Raw genomic sequence first — 23,966 nt, 5'->3', positions numbered from 1 at the left:
CAGATGGAGACGAGAGGGTGTACAGGAGTGAGATATGCCAACTAGTGGAATGGTGTTGCCGCAACAACCTGGCACTCCACGTCAGTAAGACGGAAGAGCTGATTGTAAACTTCAGGAAGGGTAAGACGAAGGAGCACATACCAATCCTCATAGAGGGATCAGAAGTGGAGAGAATGAGCAGTTTCAAGTTCCTGGGTGTCAAGATCTTTGAGGATCTAACCTGGTCCCAACATATTGATGTTGTTATAAAGAAGGCAAGACAGCAGCTATACTTTATTAGGAGTTTGAAGAGTTCTATTTTAACTTCATCAGTCCACAGACTTGTTTCCAAAATGCATCAGGCTTGTTTAGATGTTCCTTTTAACCTTTTGAATAGAACTTTTTGGCCACAATGAGCAAAGGTATGTTTGGAGAAAAAAGGGTGCAGAACTTTATGAAAGAACTCCTCTCTAACTGTTAAGCACGGGGTGCATCAATCATGCTTTGGGCTTGTGTTGCAGCCAGTGGCACGGGGAACATTAACTGGTAGAGGGGAGAGTGAGTTCAATTAAATACCAGCAAATTCTGGAAGCAAACGTCACACCGTCTGTTAAAAAAAAAAGCTGAAGATGAAAAAAAGATGCTTTCTACAACAGGATAATGAACCTAAACACACCTCAAAATTCACAATGGACTACCTCAAGAGGTGCAGGCTGAAGGCTTTGCCATGGCCCTCACAGTCCCCTGACCTAAACATCATTGAGAATCTGTGGATAGACCTCAAAAGAGCAGTGCATGCAAGATGGCCCAAGAATCTCAGAGAACTAGAAGCCTTTTGCAAGGAAGAATGGGTGAAAATCCCCCAAACAAGAACTGAAAGACTCTTACTGGCTACAAAAGGTGTTTACAAGCTGTGATACTTGCCAAAGGGGGTGTTACTAAGTACTGCCTTGCAGGGTGCCCAAACTTTTGCTTCGGGCCCTTTTCTTTTTTTGTTATTTTGAAACTGTAAAGATGGAGATAAAAAAGTTTTCTTGCTTAAAATATTAAAGAAATGTGTCAACTTTAACTTTATGCCTTTTGGAAATCAGTTCACCTTTTACTCGCTTAGCTATTTACAGTAACAGAAATTTTGACCAGGGGTGCCCAAACTTTTGCATGCCACTATATATCAATATTAATAATTATCTACTATCAGGAACATTTAAATCTTATTAGATTCAGAGATAGCTTTGTCAAAACTCTATACCTAACTTAAGTTACTTTCAGGGACAGTATCTCTGCATTATATTACCTGAAACTTAATCAGCATCCAGACCTCAGTAGCTAACATAGGGTGCAAAAGACCACCTTAAAATGGCCCGTTATATCTAACCCAAGAAGGTGTGGAAAGGTATTTCAAGTGGTAGATTGATCTACAATTATCCCAATACAATTACAGATCTCTCCATCCCTCCCTCTACCCCACCCTCGCATCACCACCCCCCCAGCCCTTTGAGCCACACTGCTCAGTAGTCTCCCCAATTTAATCCTAGCCTAATCAAGGGGCAATTTACAATGACCTATTAACTTAGCAAACAGTACATCCTTGGACTGTGGGAGGAAACCAGAGAACTCGTAACTTTGGAAATTTTGTTGAAAGCCCTTGAGAGTAACTCTTGATAGTTTAACGTGTAAATCTGTTTTACTGTAATTGTATATTCTTCCAGGAAACCTATTGTTCCCCACAAGGAACCATCTCCTCTTTTAGATAAGAAAATACAGGAACTAGAGATGAAGTTTGCAGAATTTGAGGAGCCTGATGAAGATCATGAAGAAGGTATTGAAGAAGAAGCTGAAACAGCTGAACAACCTATTGTGCCTCAGTTGCAGACCCCTGCTTCTAATGAAATGGAAATAGCTCCTTATACACCTCCACAGGTACAGTAATAGGATGTTACATCTCCACGGGTATAGTAATAGGATCTTGCGAAGGTCCTCTACATACAGGATCATTAAAAACGTGAAGCATTTTAAGAACCAGTGTGGTTTACAATCATAAAATACCATCTTGAAGATCAAAGTCAATAACAGGTCTAAGTTTATGAAACATAAGAATTGAGTAGATTCTGTTAATAACTTTCAGTATAAAATCATGATTGTATAATTTGGATTGGAACAAATAATTTCAAAATTTAGATAATCTGTGGCACTGAAAATCAATTATTATCATGAAAATGGTTACCTTTGTTTGAATAGCTGCAAGATAACAGACATGATTACAGAATCTAACAACAAATTCAGTTGCTGTAGTAATATGATGCCTGAATCGGGCCATTCCGTAGCATTTAGGGCATTGTTGATGGCTCAATAGCCGATCGAGCTCAACGTAAGCCTCAGAATGTTGAACCCAGGTAACTTAATCCTAGCCAGCATTTAAGGACCTTGCATGATGGTGAATTTCTGTATTTAATTTGAATTATTTCAAAGAAAGACAGAGCAAATGTTTGAATTTTCTGCTATAGAAGAACTGGAGGTTGGAAGTGGAGATCCAATTTTTCACCTAAAAATAATTACTAAATAAGCAACAGTTGGGAAAATGCAAATTTACAATTTCACAATAAAAAAGAGAATTTATTTATATGGTTGTTCATCAATTGTATAATACGAGGGGTGATTGATAAGTTTGTGGCCTAAGATAGAAGGAGGCCATTTTAGAAAACCTAGCACATTTATTTTTCAACATAGTCCCCTCCTACATGTACACACTTAAGCCCAATTTGTACTTCTGCGTCAAATGTACGCCGTAGGTACCACGTACCCTACACCATAGAGTGACATGCACCTCCCCAAAAATGTAACTCGCGCGTCGCAGCGACGCAGACCACAACAACTGTGATTGGTCGGCTTGGTAGCATTCGCATTTCCGGTTGCTTTTCTCTGCCACGTCTGTACACTGATGTGAAATAAATGGTTGGAGACGATGAACCAAATTGTCAAATCTACCTGCTGACATCTGAAAATATTTGAAATGCATTTCCTCATCCATGTCTCTCACAGAGAAAGTCAACACAGTGCCATAGAAACCCCACCGCCAACTAGTGTTTTGGTGGTGAATTGCAAAGCGACGCAGACACAACTACACATGCTCACTACGGCGTAGGGCTACGCAAAAGTATAAATCAGGCCTAGGGCGTAGGCTACGGCGTAGTCCATATGCACAAGTATAAATCAGCCTTTAGTCCAGCGGTCATGGAGCAAACAGATTCCTTCTTTGTAGAAGTGGTCCACAGCAGTGGTGATTGATAAGTTTGTGGCCTAAGATAGAAGGAGATGAGTTATACAGCTCTCGTTACATGCTCGTGCAATTCAACTCTGAGTGAAAATGAAGAAAGTTTGCAGTTTCTCCTCAACTCCTTCTACCATAGGCCACAAACTTATCAATCACCCCTGCTGTGGACCACTTCTGGAGGTCCAAGACGTCGACTTCTACAAAGAAGGGATCCGTATGCTCCACAACCGCTGGACTAAGTGTGTAAATGTAGGAAAAATAAATGTGCTAGGTTTTCTAAAATTGACTCCTTCTACCTTAGACCACGAACTTATCAATCACCCCTCATACTTATTTTTCCTCCAAAATGTTCATAAATTGATCAACAAATTATTGAAAACCATTTGATTTCTGTTGAATATAGGTGACAAAATTATGAGATCCCTATCACATTGTGAAGTCAATCATGTGCTCAAGCCTCAGTTCAACTGGGATATGCTTTGTGAAAGCTGCAACAGAGCTGTGCAAATGACTGAAAACAGCCATTCTTTTGCCTCTACCAAAGCGCACAGGGAGTAGGCTAATAAGCTCTGTGTCATTGGGTCAGAAACACTGCAGAAAATAAAAGCTTATTCAAATATGCAGTTGCAAGAAAAAGTTTGTGAACCCTATTCATCTACCTGGTTTTCTTCATTAATTACTCATAAAATGTGGTCTGATCTTCGTTGAAGTCATAACAGACGAGCACAATCTGCCTGAAATAATAACACACTTTTCATGTCCTTATTGAACACATTTTTTACTCATTCACAGTCCGGCCTGGAAAAAGTATGTGAACCCTTATATTTAGTAATTGGAAGAACCTCCTTTAACTGCAATAACCTTGATCAAATGTTTCCTGTAGCTGCTGATCAGACTTGCACAACGGCGAGGAGGAATTCTAGACCATTCCTCCGTACATTACTGTTTCAGTTCATCAATATTTCTGGGCTGCCTTGCATGAACAGCCCTCTTCGGATCATGCCACAGCATCTCAGTTGGGTTTTGGTCTGAACTCCAACTTGGCTATTTGAAAACCTGAATTTTCTTCTCTTTGAACCATTCTGTTGGTGATTTACCCTTGTGTTTCAAATCATTGTCTTGTTGCATCATCCACCTTTTATTAAGCTTCAGGTGATCTGACATTCTCCTGTAAAATGTCTTGAAATAATTTTGAATGCATTCTTCCCTCAATGTCTACAAGCTGTCCAGGCCCTGAGGCAGCAAAGTAATGCAACCATGATGCTCCTTCCACATACTTCACAGTTGGGATGAGGCTTTGGTGTTGGTGTGCAGTGCCTTTTTTTCCTCCAAAGTTAGCGGTGTGCATTTCTGCCTAAAGTTCCAACTTTTGTCTCATCTGACCACAGAACATTGTCCCAGAAGCATTGTGGAATGTCCAGGTAGTCTTTTGCAACTTGAGACATGTAGCAATTTTTTTTTGGAGAGCAGCGGTTTCCTCCATGGTGTCCTCCCTTGAACACTTGTTCATTCTTGTTCATTGTTTTTCTTCCAGTGGACACATGAACAGAGACTTTAGCAAATTCAAGATATTTCTGCAGGTCCTGCAGGTCTTTTCACCTCTTTCAACATTGCACAATGTGCTCTTGGTTTGATCTTTGCAGGATGCCCTTTCCTAGGGAGGGTAGCAACAGTATAGAATTTCCTCTGTTTGTAGACAATTTCTCTTACAGTGGACTGATGAACATGCGGGTCTCTAAAAATACTTCTGTAGTCTTTCCCAGCTTCATGCATCTCTATGATTCTTTGTCTAAGGTCCTCTGAAAATTGTTTTGATCGAGGCCTGGTGCACGTAAGCAGATCTTTCTTAAAGAGCAGGCTCTGTCAGTAACCGGACTTGGTGTGTCTTTTTTTTTTAAATAGGGCAGGGTATCTCTACAACCCACACTTCTGATCTCATCTCATTGGTGGAACACATTACTCCAAATAGCTTTTATAGAAGGCGTTACCACATAGAAACATAGAAAGTAGGTGCAGGAGTAGGCCATTCGGCCCTTTGAGCCTGCACCGCCATTTATTATGATCATGGCTGATCATCCAACTCAGAACCCCGCCCCAGCCTTCCCTCCATACCCCCTGACCCCTGTAGCCACAAGGGCCATATCTAACTCCCTCTTAAACATAGCCAATGAACTGGCCTCAACTGTTTCCTGTGGCAGAGAATTCCACAGATTTACCACTCTCTGTGTGAAGAAGTTTTTCCTAATCTCGGTCCTAAAAGACTTCCTCTCTATCCTCAAACTGTGACCCCTCGTTCTGGACTTCCCCAACATCGGGAACAATCTTCCTGCATCCAGCCTGCCCAATCCCTTTAGGATCTTATACATTTCAATCAGATCCCCCCTCAATCTTCTAAATTCCAACGAGTACAAGCCCAGTTCATCCAGTCTTTCTTCATATGAAAGTCCTGCCATCCCAGGAATCAATCTGGTGAACCTTCTTTGTACTCCCTCTATGGCAAGGATGTCTTTCCTCAGATTAGGGGACCAAAACTGCACACAATACTCCAGGTGTGGTCTCACCAAGGCCTTGTACAACTGCAGTAGTACCTCCCTGCTCCTGTACTCGAATCCTCTCGCTATAAATGCCAGCATACCATTCGCCTTTTTCACCGCCTGCTGTACCTGCATGCCCACTTTCAATGACTGGTGTATAATGACACCCAGGTCTCGTTGCACCTCCCCTTTTCCTAATCGGCCACCATTCAGATAATAATCTGTTTTCCTATTTTTGCCACCAAAGTGGATAACTTCACATTTATCCACATTAAATTGCATCTGCCATGAGTTTGCCCACTCACCCAACCTATCCAAGTCACCCTGCATCCTCTTAGCATCTTCCTCACTGCTAACACTGCCACCCAGCTTCGTGTCATCCGCAAACTTGGAGATGCTGCATTTAATTCCCTCATCCAAGTCATTAATATATATTGTAAACAACTGGGGTCCCAGCACTGAGCCTTGCGGTACCCCACTAGTCACCGCCTGCCATTCTGAAAAGGTCCCGTTTATTCCCACTCTTTGCTTCCTGTCTGCTAACCAATTCTCCACCCACACCAATACCTTACCCCCAATACCGTGTGCTTTAAGTTTGCACACTAATCTCCTGTGTGGGACCTTGTCAAAAGCCTTTTGAAAATCCAAATATACCACATCCACTGGTTCTCCCCTATCCACTCTACTAGTTACATCCTCAATAGGTTCATATATATTTCCCAGCCTGGACTGTGAATGATTGAACAATATGTTTAATAAAGACATGAAGAGTACAATTCTTTGTGTGTTATTGGTTTAGGCAGATTGTTGTGGAAGTCGAATCCAGATAAAGTCACTCAGAGACCGTATAAGTACAAACTCTTTATTTAAAGCACCCGGGGTTTACTCAGTTGTGCAAACTTCCTGCCCGATCCACCAACTAACTCAACAATTCCTCTTACGATGGATATATTCATTCATATACATAGAGACACACACACACACACACACACACCCCCCCCCCCCCCCAATCTGGAGTCAGACTTATCTATTGCTTGACAGCACCGCGAGACAAATTACAGAATAGGCATAATGGCCTAATACACAGACAGGCAGGAGTCAACTTGTCCTTGTGCAGTCATGCGCAGAGATAAGGACCCTGAAACACTTGCTGGCTAACTTGGAGAAGGAATATTGCTCAGCATTGATTAGCACATCTGTTGATCATCAACTGCTTCTTTCAGGAAAACAGGGCTGCTATTGCTTAACGAAGTATTAATCCTTTTACGTACTTTATCATTGTGCTTATTTATTATTGTGACTTGGATGAAGATCAGACCAAATTTTATGAGTAGTTAATGCAGAATACATGGAAATTGATTGAGAAGTTTCAGAACATGGGTCTCTGTACCTCCCTCTGCAATTGGATCCTCAACTTCCTAACGGGAAGTCTGTGTGGATTGGTGATAATGTATCCTCCTTGCTGACAATCAACACTGGTGCACCTCAGGGGTGTGTGCCTAGCCCACTGCTCTACACTTTATATATACGTGACAGTGTGACTAGGCATAGCTCAAATACCATCTATAAATTTGCTGACGGTACAACCGTTGTTGTTAGAATCTCAGGCGGTGACGAGAGGGCATACAGGAGTGAGATATGCCAACTAGTGGACTGGTGCTGCAGCAACAACCTGACACTTAACGTCAGTAAGATGAAAGAGCTGATTGTGGACTTCAGGAAGGGTAGGACGAAGGAACACATACCAATCCTCATAGAGGGATCAGAAGTGGAGAGAGTGAGCAGCTTCAAGTTCCTGGGTGTCAAGATTGCTGAGGATCTAACCTGGTCCCAACATATCGATGTAGTTATAAAGAAGGCAAGGAAGCGGCTATACTTTAATTAGGAGTTTGAAGAGGTTTGGTATGTCAACAAATACAGTCAAAAGCTTCTATAGTTGTACTGTGGAGAGCATTCTGACAGGCTGCATCACTGTCTGGTATAGGGGGTGGGGGCTATTGCACAGGACTGAAAGAAGCTGCCGAGGGTCGTAAATCTAGTACATCCTATCCTCGTTATATGCGGGGAATCTTTCCTCGAAGTCGACGCATAATGTGAATAATTATTTAAATGGAGAAAATAGGGATGCGTTCTTGAGGGCTTCCTAAATATGTTTTATCTGTAACTTACTCATATTTTCATACTGATACGGCACAAAAGCAGTACCACAAGGCAACTTTCGTGTTATATTTCATCAATTTAAGGTAATATTCAACATAATAAATCATAGAAAGTTAACATACCAGGGTGTACAGTACTCACCAACAGTGGCAGGTGTGTTCGCTCTGGGAGATGAGTGGTTGTTGTGATGTCAGGCAGCTTTACATGGATGAGGTGGATGGTTGTGTGTCGTCAGGATCATCAAGGAAAGCAAGGGGTGAAGGAAGACTCATAAAACTCTCAGTACTGCCGGCAGCAGGAGATTACATCGGTTTGAAGAAAGTGGTGAGGATTGTTTGCTTGGCAGCATTTTGTTTTTCAGCATAAATTTGCTTGTAGGGAAGAAGGCTTGACTGCAGGGAACGACTGAAATGCTGACTCCGTTCTAAAGTTGGGTCCACGTCCATCGACATATGTGCCAAGTGTTCCGCAACCTTATAAAATTCTGCCGGTTGCTTCAGATTGGAAGACCTGGCCTCTTTCCAGGATTCATCAATGTTGTTGATGGCATGTCTGATGTTGAAGGACTTCCACCATTCCCTCACCGTTGGTAAACTCCCTGGATTTTCAAAATTGTCTGTTGCTTGCAGCATCTGAGAGATAGTTCGCCGTAAAAAATATGCCTTGAATGTGGATATCACACCTTGGTCGAGTGGTTGAATCAGCGATTTGTGTTAGGCGGCAGGAAACGCACTGTTATGTTAGGATGAATGCTGTCCAAATGTTTAGGATGGGCTGGCGCATTGTGCAGCTAAAGAACTTTAAAGGCAAGTTTCTGTTCCCAGCAGTAGCGTTCAGCCTCAACAGCAAAATGATTAGCAAACCAATCTTCAAGGGTTTGACCAGTGACCCATGCTTTCTTGTTAGCTGCCCAGTGGACAGGAAGCATATTCTTACTCAAACCCTTAAGAGCAAGGGGGTTTAGTGAATGGTAAACTAAGAGAGGCTTCATCTTACAGTCTCCTTCAGCATTGGAACACATAAACAAAGTCAATCTATCCTTTGCTGCCTTGAAACCTGACGCAGTTTTTTCATCCTTGCGTGCGTTTCAGCATACGCTTCCAAAAAAAAGGCCCGGTCTCGTCTGCGTTAAACACCTGCTTTGGTGTGATGTCTAACTCAGTTATCATAGCCCGCAACTGCACAGGGTAGCATCCCAGAGCTGTTACCTTCACATGACACCGCCCTGTTTATAATTTCCAACCTTTTTTCCCAAATGTTAAAGCGGTTCTCTGCCACTTGGCTAATGGCCCAGGACTTGACATCGGACGCTTAAGAGGCATAGTTAAATATTTCAAGCACAAAATCACTGCACTGTAGGTAAAAACACAAAAGTTTAAGTGTGCAAGATCGCACATCCATACGTTGCCAAAACCAATGCGAGACTGGTGGAGTGAGACTGTGAGGCGTGCGCACATGACTTGTATTGGCGGGAAAGCAGTGCTCCTCATATAACTGTTGAGTTTTGGACGCATATAACGAGAAGTTGGTAGAAATAGGTTCCTCGCATAACTGTGAATCCGCATTGTCTGAAGACACATATAACGAGGATAGGGTGTAGCTCCATCTTGGGCACTGGCCTGCAAAGTACCCAGGACATCTTTAGGGAGCAGTGTCTGAAAGGCAGTGTCCATTATTAAGGACCTCCAGCACCCAGGGCATGCCCTTTTCTCACTGTTACCATCAGGTAGGAGATGCAGAAGCCTGAAGGCACACACTCAGCAATTCAGGAACAGCTTCTTCTGCTCTGCCATCCGATTCCTAAATGGACATTGAAGCTTTGGACACTACTTCACTTTTTTTAATATACAGTATTTTCTGTTTTTGCACATTTTTAAAGATCTATTCAATATATGTAATTGATTTACTTGTTTCTTTATTATTATGTTTTGTTTTATTTATTATTATTTTCTCTCTGCTAGATTGCATTGAACTGTTGCTGCTGAGTTAACAAATTTCATGTCACATGCCGGTGATCATATACCCGATTCTGATTCTGAAATTGCAAAGGGTTCACAACGTTTTTCTTGCAACTGTTTACTCCCATTGAATTAAGTATGTCTGACATTTGAGTTGGTAATGTGAAAACTAATTTTGTTACGGTGTACAGTATAAATTGTTTTCATTCATTCGCTTTTTACAAACCCCATTTCCAGAAAAGTTGGGATATTTTCCAAAATGCAATGAAAACAAAAATCTGTGATATGTTAATTCACGTGAACCTTTATTTAACTGACAAAAGTGCAAAGAAAAGATTTTCAATAGTTTTACTGACTAACTTAATTGTATTTTGTAACTGTACACAAATTTAGAATTTGATGGCTGCAACACACTCAACAAAGGTAGGGACAGAGTTAAAATAAGATTGAAAAGCGCACAGAATATTCAAGTAACACCGGTTTGGAAGACTCCACATTAAGCAGGCTAATTGGTAGCAGGTGAGGTATCATGACTGGGTATAAAAGTAGTGTCCATCAAAGGCTCGGTCTTTGCAAGCAAGGATGGGTCGTGGCTCACTCCTTTGTGCCAAAATTCATGAGAGAATTGTTAGTCAGTTCAAAAGGAACATTTCTCAACGCAAGATCGGGAGTACTTCGGAAAACCATTGTCACTCAACACAGTCCGTCGCTGCATCCAGAAATGCAACTTGAAACTATTTCGCAAGGAGGAAGCCATACATCAATTCTATGCAGAAACGCCGGCGAGTTCTCTGGGCCCGAGCTCATCTCAGATGGACCAAAAGACTGTGGAACCATGTGCTATGGTCAGATGAGTCCACATTTCGGCTAGTTTTCGGAAAAAACGGGCGTTGAGTTCTTCGTGCCAAAGATGAAAACGACCATCCAGATTGTCATCAGTGAAAGGTGCAAAAGCCAGCATCTGATGTTTTGGGGGTGCATCAGTGCCCACGGCATGGGTGAGTTGCATGTATGTGAAGGTACCATTGACTCTGAGGCGTATATTAGGATTTAGAGAAACATATGTTGCCATCAAGGCGACGTCTCTTCCCAGGACGTCCATGCTTATTTCAGCAGGACAATGCCAGACCACATTCTGCACGGGCTACAACAGTATGGCTTTGTAGACACAGAGTGCGTGTGCTTGACTGGCCTGCTGCCAGTCCAGATCTATCTCCTATTGAAAATGTATGGCGCATCATGAAGAGGAGAATCAGACAATGGAGACCACAGACTGTTGAGCAGCTGAAGTCTTATATCAAGCAAGAATGGACAAAATTTCCAATTGCAAATCTACTACAATTAGTATCCTCAGTTCCAAAGCGATTAAAAAGCGGTATTAAAAGGAAAGGTGATGTAACACAATGGTAAACATGCCTCTGTCCCAACTTTTGTTGAGTGTGTTGCAGCCATCAAATTCTAAATTTGTGTATGTTTACAAAATACAATTAAGTTAGTCAGTAAAACTATTGAAAATCTTTTCTTTGTACTTCTGTCAGTTAAATAAAGGTTCACGTGAATTAACATATCACAGATTTTTGTTTTTATTGCATTTTGGAAAATATCCCAACTTTTCTGGAAATGGGGTTTGTATTTAATTAATGGATTTTCACTATAGATCAGTAATCTGTGAATAAATTTAACATGAAATTTACTTACGAATGTTTTTTGTAATATTGCTATCTAAGATATTCAGCATAAACAGAAAATATGGCAAGGACCAATGAGATATGGTTTTGCCCCGCTGGTTGGATATAAGTCATATCCCAAGGTCCTTCCTCATTTACCCTCTCTACATACATAAGACTTAGAAATGCTGACACCTAACTGTCCTATGTTGCTTACATATAGTCAACCCCTAAATCCATTAAGGGCACTAAACAGAAGGAGGGAAAGAGGAAGACCAATCCAAGCGGTTATATCTTGTTCAGCAGTGAAATGAGAGCTGTTATCAAAGCCAAGCATCCGGACTTCTCTTTTGGGGAGCTGAGTCGGCTTGTGGGTACAGAGTGGAGAAACCTTGAGGCTGTCAAAAAAGCAGAGTATGAAGGTAGCTCATTATGTTCTTTTTGGCAAAGACATTAAAATATATATTTTATTAAAAAGTTACTTGACATCGTAGTAGCTAATTAATACCTTAACTTATCACATACCAACAACTATATACAAACATGATTCATATCTTTACAATTCCGTTTACTTCCAAGTATTGTTGATGTCATCTTGAATCTGAACACTTATTTCTATTAGATATATCTTCCATACAAAGTAAGGTTTATTAAAAGCTATCTTAAGGTTAAAATTGGCTTGTGACCAAAACAAAGTTGATGTTTCATACTGTCTAAAATTTGCTATTCGTGCATTTGTTAATCATGGTAAATAAAGAAAAGAATTAGAAATACATCAAGCCAGGCTTTACAAAGCATAATTCTTTTACACATTGGAAGAGATTACAGAAATGTTGAGAAAATTTTTGGTAATATGCTACTATTGGCTACCAGGTTAATAAGGAAATCGTGTTTATGTTTGAGGGGAATTCTTTTATCATTCTTTGAAAGTATTTTGAAGAGAGATTTGGTTCAGTTATCCTGGCAATTTTGTGGATATATTTTTAAGTGACAAATAGCTACTATCCCTTCGGGTTTGGCATGTAGGTTAGTCTCTGTGAATATATTAATTGAAACGAATATCTGCTTTATCTCATCCATGCAAATTTCTAATTCTGTGCTGTAATAAATAAATTGAGTGGTGTGCCCATGTGAATATACGTTCGTGTTTTTTCAGAGCGGGCAGCAAAGCAGGCTGAGCAGCAGGAGAGAGAGCGTGCAGCTCAGCAGCAGCAGTGTGCCTCCCCACGGGCTGGTACACCTGTAGGTGCCATCATGGGGGTAGTACCACCTCCTACACCAATGGGAATTCTCCATCAGCAGATGACCCCTGTCACAGGTAGCATATGAGAACTAGCTAAATGGCAAAGACCTAAAATACTATTGAAAATTGCTTTCAACCAAATTTGGGAAGGGGGTGGTCATTTTGCTGTTTTTTTGCATTGCAAGGTTTTCATCAGCACCATGGTGGTTTACCAAAAATACATGAAGAAAGTCTCTCTCTAGGGTCACATATCAAAAATATTTAACAATTAAAAGTTTTCCTTGATTTTGCAGTTCATTGATAATAAGTTCTGTTTTTCTTATGATTTTCTGAGTTCTGTATTGTTGCACCAAATTACTTTTGTTTGTAGATGATGTCTTATTTAGAAAAATACTTAAATTACAAAGTCTTTTATGTATTTTCTCTTTATTCATTACAGACCATCACAAAAGTATCAATTTTTGTAAATGTATGAATTGCGCAAAACTCAAACACTTTGTCTTTTAAACCAAGAAAGCTAAACTAGAAGTACAAGCTATCTAGGTGCAATCAAGAGATATAAAAAGATGAGGATGTTGTCATACTTTAAAAAAAGTATGAAGCATTGGAAACTTGATGTTTAAAACTTGTGTTTCAAAGTCAAGAAAATTGATGTGACTTACAAAATGTGCTAACCATTGCTAAAGGTTAACCACATGTACATGAATTTTTAATTCACTTGATGAAAATTGTACATTGGTTGTAATCTGGCAATATTTTTTCCCTCGTTGTTATTTTCCACATGCAAAAGGATAGTCCAGTCATCTAGCAAGAAAAAAGCATGAAGTGTGTCCCTTAAAGTTTCTTTCAAATATTAAGTCCAACTAAGTCACATGATTTCATTTCCTCAAGTTCCTGTAATGATTTACCTGTTACCCTGTCCTAAAGTTGTGCAGTTATCAATAATCACAGAAGCTGTACTGTACTGGTGTTATTACAGTACCCATTCCTCAAATTGTTTTCATGGTTGTTGACAATTTTACACTGTTTAGATAACCTATTTAGGCCCTTTTACTTCCAGCAATTTTTATCTATACTTACATATTTTAATACATACTATCATTAAAAGTTATAATCCATAATTTCTGGTTCTAGTCTTTCCTGTATGCATTTATGCCTTCATTTCCTAACCACCAATTGAAATTTAGCTTAACTAGAGGCGGTCTAAATTTTTTAACAGTAACAATAACAATTTGCCCTTGTATAGTAGCTTTCTTGCATTCCACATTGCAAGGAATCTTCTCTCTTTTTTTCTCCAAACAAAATTTGGCATGTCCCACCGCTGCCTGTAAGGAGTTTCTATGTTCTCCCCTTTGACTGTGTGGATTTCCTTCGGGCGCTCCAAAGGCGTACCAGTTGGAAGGTTAATTGGTCATTGTAAATTGTCCTGTGATTAGGCTAGAATTAAATCTAGGGATTGCTGAGCAGCACGGCTCAAAGGTCTGGAAGGGCCTATTCCCTGTTGTATCTCGATAAATAAATAATATTAGAGAGGAAAAAGCAAAAGCATAGGTAAACTGATAGATTTTAAATAGTACTGTAAAGAATGATAGAAGTTCAGAAGTTCAGGGATGAAGATCAATGCAAGAATATTTTTTCCATTTTCTTTTGTGTGTCTGCTTAGTAATTAGACATACCTGGAAACTTGTATTTTATATATAGAATGCTGCCTTTGCTTACAATTAAGTATTACTTCAATGATGGGATAATTGCAGCAACAGAATATGGTAATCTATTGTAATTCTTGATGATGGATGATAATAACTAATATGTTCTCACAAAGATGTTCAGTAAGTGTCTAACATTTCCATTTCATGGTACCTCCTTATCAGAGCTTCCACTCACAAAGCAGGGAAAACTGTACCCCATTGGCTTGTGTTTTAATAATTTGGGCTTCCCAAATTAAATTGGGCTTTCACAATTGGATTCTAGGTTTTCTTAAACTGTAGAGTTAGAACCTTTCAACACAGGATAAACTGAGCAATAAACATAATCTTATGATTATTCCAGAATTTACTCCATATTGATCATTTGTAATACTGAACAAGGAGTAAAGCTGAGAAATTTATTCGCTTTTTCCTTATTGAGTAAATTCAGAAAATAATGAGCACAGAATTAGCAGATTTGCATATGTTTGGCTTTTTGACCTATCATGGTTCACTTCAGAGATTATTTTATTATATCTGAACAATCAAATTTGGCTTTTTGCTTTGATTCAGCTAGAGTTTTAATAAAGTTATTGCAAGGGATACTGTATCTTTTTTAATATATCCCATTATTTGAAAAAAGAGTTTCATTTTGTCAAGCTGTATTAAATAGTCCCCATTGAAAACAATTTAGTTTACTTGGGATTCAATAATTCCATTAACAATTTAAGAACTTTGAGGTCTTCACTTTTCTTGTACCACAGCAATCCAAGCAGTAGTGGAAGAATTGTGATATTATTTAAATAATTCCTCACCAAGATTCTTATGAAAGGAATTTTGAAAAATCAGATTAAAAATTGTCACTTGAAATTTTTTTCAGAAATTAAAATATGAAACTTTTGAAACTATAATTGATTGTAACTTCAAGATTTAAACTTTGAAAGTAGGCAACAATGCTCCTTTGGGACGTCCAAGGAGTATGAAGGTTTAACGTGTAGAACTTTTGATTTTTTTTTTTCACATTTTTTTGAATGAGTGTTAAAGTGCATTCAGTTTGGAATTCAGTTCTTTCAGTTGTCACCTTGATACGTTTCAGGTAAAATTTAGGGCATACTCTCCTCTTCTTATAGCACAACTATATTAAGTATCCTATGGTACGTGGAAAATAATAGAGGGGAAAAATACTGGTCACCTACCTTCAATGGGCACCCTCCTCCTCCATTGAATATTATCCTCCATATACCAGGATCCCTGTTAACTCAGATCTGAACATGGCTTGAAACAGACAAATTTTTACTTGACTGACTTCCTTGCTCCACTAGCTGAAAAAGAACTTGACACCTGGGATTTCCTTCAGGTGCTCTGATCTTTCCCCCCACATCTCAAAGGAAAGCCACTGTAAATTACCCTTTAGAATAGGTTAACAGCAGGAAGGGCTAAACAGTAGTTGATGAGCAAATGCAAAAAATAATAAGTTGCAAGGATACAGGGAAGTAAGGAAGAGAAGAATGGATTCCTCCCTGGGAATTAGCATGGACTGAATGGATTAAATGGTTTCATGCTTGATTTAAGAGAATTAAGAACATATTGAATACAGAATGAGGATGAATCATGTGGCTCAGCTAATCTGGAAACTGGAAATGAGTTAAAGGGACAATGCCCCTGTGTTTTCCATCATTGGATGACAGGACTTTGGTATGTGATGGATAATATTCAGAGAATGAAGAAGATCCTACCAAAGGTAGGTAATCCAATTTATCAGTTAGAAAATTAAAATTTCCAAGTAGACGATAGAGATGTGACCCAACACATTGAGTACCATGCAAATATTTAATAAGATGTACGTACATCCACTTATTACCCTGAATTATTTCATCACATACTAATCATATCCATTCCTCAGTTTTACATTTCCTTATCCATTAGTTTCTAGTGCATGTTTCATTATGCTAACCAAGGTTCCCTCTAAGTATTGAAGTGGTTTACAAAACAAATTTACGTGTTCATGTTTAATAATCCAAAAACTGAGTATGAAACGCCTCCCTTTATTGAGGCATGTCAACAAATTAGTAATGGTCTAAAATTATTCATTTTATGAGAATTTTTCTCATAAAATTAGCTAGTTTAGAGGGAACGTTGATTATAGACTTGCATGTTATTGACATCCTTGATGCATGTTTGAAATTTGTTGTTATCCTTTAAGGCATGATAGGTGGCTACCCACAAGGCATGCCTCCATTACAAGGCCCTGTTGATGGCATGGCCAGCTTGGGCAGCATGCAGCCACTTCACCCTGGGGTGCCTCCACCACCCCACCTTCCCCCAGGCGTTCAACCGCTGGGTAAGAATCTCATTGCTAAATCATTATCTTGTTTACAATGTTTCAATCAATCATTATTCAAATTATTTAAAGACCAGCAAAGCATACTTAATGAATATTTATTTGATAGATGCCACTGACTGTCATTTTTATTTCAGAAATTGAGATAAATATTAGCAATATTGGGACTACTGTAAACTGAATATTTTGAGCTAATTTTTCAGGAATTTTCTCATATTGAAAGTACTGGTGCATTTTTGAGATGTTTTGTGATCTGCTGAATTAAATTGCATTTCCAACAGTTTCTTTTCATAGCATAAGGATATCATTCTCTGTCAAATTGTTGCTTAAAGGTGATTTTGTTGTACCTGAATTGAATATCCAGGTTTAAAAAAAATTCTAAAATTGCCCCACAAGATCTAACAAATATTGTAATTGATGTTTCCTTGCCAAAGGAACTATTTATCTAGGAACCTATTAAATTTGTTAAAGTACCTGTTTGGTCAATTTGATATGTTTATTTTATATTAGTTAGTCCCAATTGATATTTACAACTTTGCTGTTATTTGTTTAGATCAGTGTGGGGGGAAAAAAAGTACTTCTGTGACCTTCACGTACAGTCAACCTATAGCATCAGTAGCCAGCAAGCATACATGATTTTCCTGCAGCTACTTTACAGGAGATTAACACTAACAATAGCATTGATATGGCACTCAACATAAAATTTCTCAAAGCATTACAAATATGTGCAAGGAAAATAGATTCCAACCCAGGAAGAAAGCTATATGCATAGTTAAAACTTGTTAGGTCAGAGTAATGGGTGAAAGAATTAACTCTGTCATTTGCACATCGTTGAGGTACAAAATAAAGATTTACCAGAAGGCTTGAAAAGAACTGGAGCTAGCGTTTAATTCAAGGTTCAAGATTGTTCAATGTCATTTCCTGTACACAAGTGTAAGAACAATATAATTGTTACTCCGGATTTGAGGTAGCACAAAAAGAACAACATAATACTAAAACATACAGTAAATATAAATACATAAGATAGCTTATCTCCATGGATTGATTTTATGTTCATAAAGTGACACTAGGCTGTACATGAGGTGACTGATTGAAAATAATAATGTAGTGGTGGAGTTAGTGAGTGGAGGTGTTGATCAGCCTCCCTGCTTGGGGAAAGTAATTGCCTTTGAGTTTGGTGGTCCTGGTGTGGATGCTACATAGCCTGCTCCCTTACGGGAAAGCGATAAACAACCCATGAACTTGGTGTGTAAAACCTTTGTGGTATTCCTGGTCCTTTTCCAGCCCCTTTCTGTATATGTGCCAGTTACAGGCTATCGAAGGCAGAAGTAGAGAAGAGACTTCAAATGGACTTTAAACTTGAGATCTATTATGGCAATTGGAAGACCTTTGATGCTGGAACTGGCTAAATACTTATGTCTTGCTAGTAACTAGCTTGTGTAGTTATCAGTAATATTTTCTCAGCAGTTAAGTTAGAAATCCAATATTTTTAAATTATAAATTGAGTCTGTCTTTTATTGTTTGTGTCATCCACATTGCTGCCTTTTGTTGGTTAAGATTCATATGAGCATTCTAAAATGTCCCATGTAGAATGGATGTTGTAATTAGCCTAGAGCAGAATTAGGCCATTTGGCCCATTGAGTCCATGGCTGATCCTTTTTTCCCCTCCTTGGCCTTCTCCCCATAGCCTTTGATGCCTTGGCCAATCAAGAACTTATCATTCTCCAGCTTAAATATACCCAATGACCTGGCCTCCGCAGCAGCCTGTGGTAACAAATTCCACAAATTCACCACCCTCTGGCTAAAGAAATTTCTCTGCATCTCTGTTTTAAATAGACTCCCCCTGAGGTTGTACCCTCTTGTCCTTCCATGTGAAACAACCTTTCCACACCTACTCTGTCTCGGCCTTTCAACATTCAAAAGGTTCCAATGAGACCTCACCCTTCTAAGATCCAGCAAGTATAGAGCCAGAGCCATCAAACGTTCCTCATATGATACCCCTTTCATTCCCAGATGTATCCTTGTGAACTTCCTCTGCACCCTCTCCAATGTTAGCACATCTTTTTCTAGATAAGGAACCCAAAGCTGTTCATAATACTCAAGGTGAGGCCTCACCAGTGCCTTATAAAGCCTCAGCATCACATCCCTGCTCTTGTATTCTAGACCACTTGAAATGAATGCTAACATGGCATTTGCCTTCCTCAACACCAACTCAGCCTGGAAGTTGATCTTTAGGGTGTTCTGCACTAGGATCCCCAAGTCCCTTTGCATCTCAGATTTTTGGATTTTCTTCCCGTTTACAAAATAGTCTGCACATTTATTTCTACTACCAATGTGCATGACCATGCATTTTCCAACATTGTATTTCATTCCTGTTTCCTCAACACTACCTGCCCCTATGCCAGTCTTCACATCATCTGCAAACTTGACAACAAAGCCATCTACCCCATCATCTAAATCAATGAAATACAGCATAAGAAGAAGTGGCCCCAACACCGACGCCCTGTGGAACACTACTAGTCACTGGCAGCCAACCAGAAAAGGATCCTTTTATTCCCACTCGCTGCATCTTACCAATCAGTCAGTGCTCTAACCATGCCAGTAACTTTCCTGTAATACCATGGGCTCTTAACTTGGTAAGCAGGCTCATGAGTGGCACCTTGTCAAAGGCCTTCTGAAAGTCCAAATATACAACGTTCATTGCATCCCCTTTATCTATCCTACCTGTAATCTCCTCAAAGAATTCCAACAGGTTCATCAGGCAAGATTTTCCCTTAAGGAAACCATACTGACTTTGTCCTATCTTGTTCGGTGTCATCAAGTACTCCATAACCTCATCCTTAACAATTGACTCCAACATCTTCCCAACCACAGTAGTCAGGCTAACTGGTCCATAATTTCCTTTCTGCTGCCTTTCTCCTTTCTTAAAGAGTGGAGTGACATTTGCAGTTTTCCAGTACTCTGGCACCATGCTGGAGTCCAATGATTTTTGAAAGATCATTTCTAATGCCTCCACTACATCTACCACTAACTCTTTCAGAATCCTAGTGTGCAGTTCATCTGGTCCTGGTGACTTATGTACCCTTGGGTCTTCCAGCTTGTTGAGCACCTTCTCCCTTGTAAGAGTAACTGCACTCTTTTCTTTCCTCACACCCTTCAACATCTGGCACACTGCTAGTGTTTCCACAGTGAAGGCTGATACAAAATACTCATTTAGTTCATCTGCAATCTCATTGTTCCCTGTTATTATTTCTCCACCCTCTAGTGGTCCTATATCCACTCTCATCTCTCTTCTATTTTTTACATACTTGGAAAAAGCTTTTACTATCCACTTTAATATTGCTTGCTAGCTTGCTTTCATATTTCATCTTTCCCTCCTAATGATTTTTTTAGTTGATCTCTGTAGGTTTTTAAAAGCTACCCAATCATCTATCTTCATGATAATTTTTGCTTCATTGTATGCCCTCTCTTTTGCTTTTACAGTACTTTTCCTATTTTGAAAGTATTGGTGCATTTTTAACGTGTTCTGCTGAATTAAATTGCATTTCTAACAGTTTCCTTTCATAGCTTTGACTTCCCTTGTCAACCATGATTGTACTGTTTTTCCATTTGAGTATTTCTTCATTTTTGGAATACATCTATCCTGCACCACCTTCATTTTTCCCAGAAACTCACGCCATTACTGCTCTGCTGTCATCCTTGTCAGCATCTCCTTTCAATTTACTTTGGCCAACTCCCTCTCATACCACTGTATGACTTATGGTCTTATGAAATACCGCTATGTCAGATTTTACTTTCTCCTTATCAAATTTCAAGTTGAGCTCAGTCAATTTGTGATCACTGCCTCCTAAGGGTTCCTTTACCTTAAGCTTCCTAATCACCTCCAGTTTATTACATAACACCCAATCCAGTTTAGCTGATCCCCTAGTAAGCTCAATGACAAACTGCTCTAAAAAGCCACCTCATAGGCATTCAACAAATTCATTACCAATCAGATTTTCCCAATCTGTCTGCATGTTAAAATCTTCCATGACAATCATAACATTGCCCTTTTGACATGCCCTTTCTATTTCCCATTGTAATCTGTAGTCCACATTCCAGCTACTGTTTGGAGGCCTGTATATAACTGCCACCAGGGTCCTTTTACCCTTGCATTTTCTTAACTCCACCCACAAGGATTCAACGTCTTCCAATCCTATGTCACATCTTTCTATTTTTTTTTTGGTGTATGCGTGCGTCCGTGATGTCTTTTTCATGGCTTTTACAAGGCGATGAACGAGAGAGAGACTGTGTGGAGCGCCACTCCTCACACAGATATTTTCGCAATATTTTTCCCTTTATTTTACGAGGTCAAGTTGCGATCTCGACACTCAACCCGGCACGGATGGAAAGCGTACTCGGGAACGGACCCGACTGGATTCGAACCCGGGAACCTCCGCTCCCGGGTCCAGCGCCAATGTCATTGCGCCACCAGCCAGCCATGTCACATCTTTCTAATGATTTGATGCCATTCTTTACCAGCAGAGCTACGCCATCCCCTCTGCCTACCTTCATATCCCTCTGATGCAACGTGTAACCTTGGACATTCAGCTCCCAACTACAACCATCCTTCAGCCACAACACCATACCTGACAATCAGTAAAAGTGCAGCAAGATCATCCACCTTATTTCTTACACTCTGTGCATTACATTGAGATATAACACTTTGCTGTATTTACTACCCTTTTTGATTCTGCATCCCTAATGCACTGATACTTACCCTGCTGGCTGCAATTTTGTCCTACCATCTGCCTGCCCTTCCTAACAGTCTGACTGCATGTTATCTGTGCTTTTTTTACCATCCGTCCTATTCCGATTCCCTTCACTCCAGTTTCCATCCCCCTGCCAAATTATTTAAACTCCTCTCCAACAGCTGCTCGTAAGCATATCGGTCCCCCTCAGGGTTAAGGTGCAACCTGTCCCTTTTGTACAGGTTATACCTCCCCCAGAGGAGATCCAAATGATGCACGAACCTGAAGCCCCCCTGCACCAGCTTCTCAGCCAATCATTTGTCCACCAAATCATCCTGTTTCTACCCTCACAGGTAGCAATCCAGAAATTACTACCCTGGAGATCCTGCTTCTCAACTTTTTGCCTAACTCTCTAAATTCCCTCGTCGAGAACTTTTTGCCTTCCTGTGGCATTGGTACCAGTATGTACAAAGACTTCTGGCTGCCCCACTTCTCCAACATGCTATGGACACGATCCAAGACATCCCTGACCCTGGCACCTGGGAGACAGCATACCATCTGGGTGTTTTGTCCACATCCACAGAATCTCTTGCCTGTTCCATTGTACTTTTTGAGTCCCCTATCACTACCGCTCCCCTCTTCTTCCCCTTTCCCTTCTGCACAGACCCATGCTCAGTGCCAGTAACCTATTCTCCATGGTATTCCCCTGGGAGGTCATCCCCCACAAGAGTATCCAAAATGGTATGGCTACAGGGGTGCTCTGCGCTAACTGCCTATTCACCATCCCATTCCTTCTCCTGACAATCACCCAGCTACCCACCTCCTGCAACTTAGGGGTGACTGCTTCCCTGTAACTCCAATCAATGATCCCACTGCCCCGTACAAGCCAAAGGTTATCCATTGCTGCTGCAAATCCCTAACACAGTTTTCAAGGAGCTGCAGCTGGATGCCTTTCACACAGATTTAGTTCCCTGGAAGTCTCTGGGTGTCCCAGGACTCCAACATCCAGCATGAAGAACACACATTTAAACTACACAAAGTATTCCTGACAAAGTAAGAGAAAAGGGAAACTTAACAGAAACTTACCCACAGCAATATCTAACAAAATCAACCATTAATGTCTAAGCCAGGGGTTTTTGTGCAGCCCATCATAGAAGATTGATAATGATAACATGTTATACTTTTATTAAATTGTTAGCTGCTTTCAATTCCATTTGGGAAGGGTTCTCCATGTATTTGTTTCCCAATATTAATACATGGCTTGGCACAGGATTGCAACAGATGATGCCTAGAGAATTTCTACTGTTGGAAATTTCAGTAGAAAAACATTAAATATGACATCAAAGACTCTTTAATTTAGAAACAAAATTCAATATTTCATCCAATTCAAAGTTTTATATTATTTAACTGTTACTGTAATAATTTTGGTTGATCTTCGAAATCAATGAAGCTGCTACTTCATTTTTGTATCTTTCTAAAACACAAACCAGCTTCATTAAGTGCTGAAGTTACACCTTAAATCTGGTTTAACTTTTCTACTTCTCTTGGGGGTTGAAATGTATTATCTTTCTGATTTCTACACTGGGCCATATGGACTTGGAGGCAGAGAAGGTAGCCCATTCCTAGTTTTTCCCAGATGCTGTTGTAAGGAATTGTATGTTTTTCCTTGAAGAATTACTGGAGCAGTCAGCACCTCCTCACCAAGGGTAGGATTAAAAATTCATCAACTGAATGGCTTTGGAACCCAAAATCTTATGGTGCTAATGAAAAACCCTTTTTTAACTCCTCGTCGTTATAATCAACTAAGTTGGAAGACTTCTGGTGTATTTCAAATTGAGGCCATTGACTCAGGTTAAGGAGCTTTTACCAGTTCTGATTGGAATGAGAAATTCCTTCATGTGAGGGCAGAACATTGACCTTGAACTTATTGTACAGCTAGACAAATTTGAGGGGTAGTGTAGCCACCTGGTGTCTTGTTTCTCAAGAAGAGAATAGTTGTTAAGAATCAGGATTTATGTTATAAAACTTCAACCTTTACTAGCTCCTTTCAGAATTCTGGCCTAGTTGCATTATAATATTGTAATATATAACTTAAGATAATAAGAAAATGTAAAAATCAGTCAACCTTTGAGTCTTTATAATATACTGAAGTGTATTCTGTTCAAACTGCAGGTGTTATTGGTCAGAGTGTGACCACCATGGTGGCAGGTTCTCCAACTGTGACCACCACAGGAACCCCATATGGTCAACAGGTAAAATAAATTATTTGATTAGGTGCTTTCACAAGCCATAATTTATATAATTACATTTATTACTTTGCAGTGTTAAATATACAGGTTTCCCCCGCCATCCAAAGGTAGAGCGTTCCTATGAAACGGTTCGTAAGTCGGAATGTCAT

The 23,966-nt window shown here is 39.8% G+C and overlaps 1 protein-coding gene across 8 annotated transcripts in view; it reads left to right on the top strand.

Annotated features, from left to right (window-relative positions):
• The window catches only part of pbrm1 (polybromo 1), a 93,054-nt gene that overhangs the window by 65,135 nt on the left and 3,953 nt on the right, over positions 1-23,966 (top strand). For 6 of the 8 annotated variants that reach the window (XM_063067601.1, XM_063067598.1, XM_063067602.1 and 3 more), the window contains 5 exons: positions 1,689-1,899; positions 11,793-11,991; positions 12,726-12,887; positions 16,701-16,838; positions 23,741-23,820. In XM_063067601.1, the coding sequence (XP_062923671.1) occupies positions 1,689-1,899; positions 11,793-11,991; positions 12,726-12,887; positions 16,701-16,838; positions 23,741-23,820 (790 nt within the window). The remainder of the gene's footprint in view (positions 1-1,688; positions 1,900-11,792; positions 11,992-12,725; positions 12,888-16,700; positions 16,839-23,740; positions 23,821-23,966) is intronic. The other 2 variants (XM_063067607.1, XM_063067603.1) reach the window with 1 other exon arrangement.

This window comes from Mobula hypostoma, chromosome 15 (genome assembly GCF_963921235.1).
Source record: "Mobula hypostoma chromosome 15, sMobHyp1.1, whole genome shotgun sequence".
NCBI lineage: Eukaryota > Metazoa > Chordata > Chondrichthyes > Myliobatiformes > Myliobatidae > Mobula > Mobula hypostoma.
Note: the sequence above shows the minus strand (reverse complement) of the source record. Positions and strands in the feature narration are given on the sequence as shown.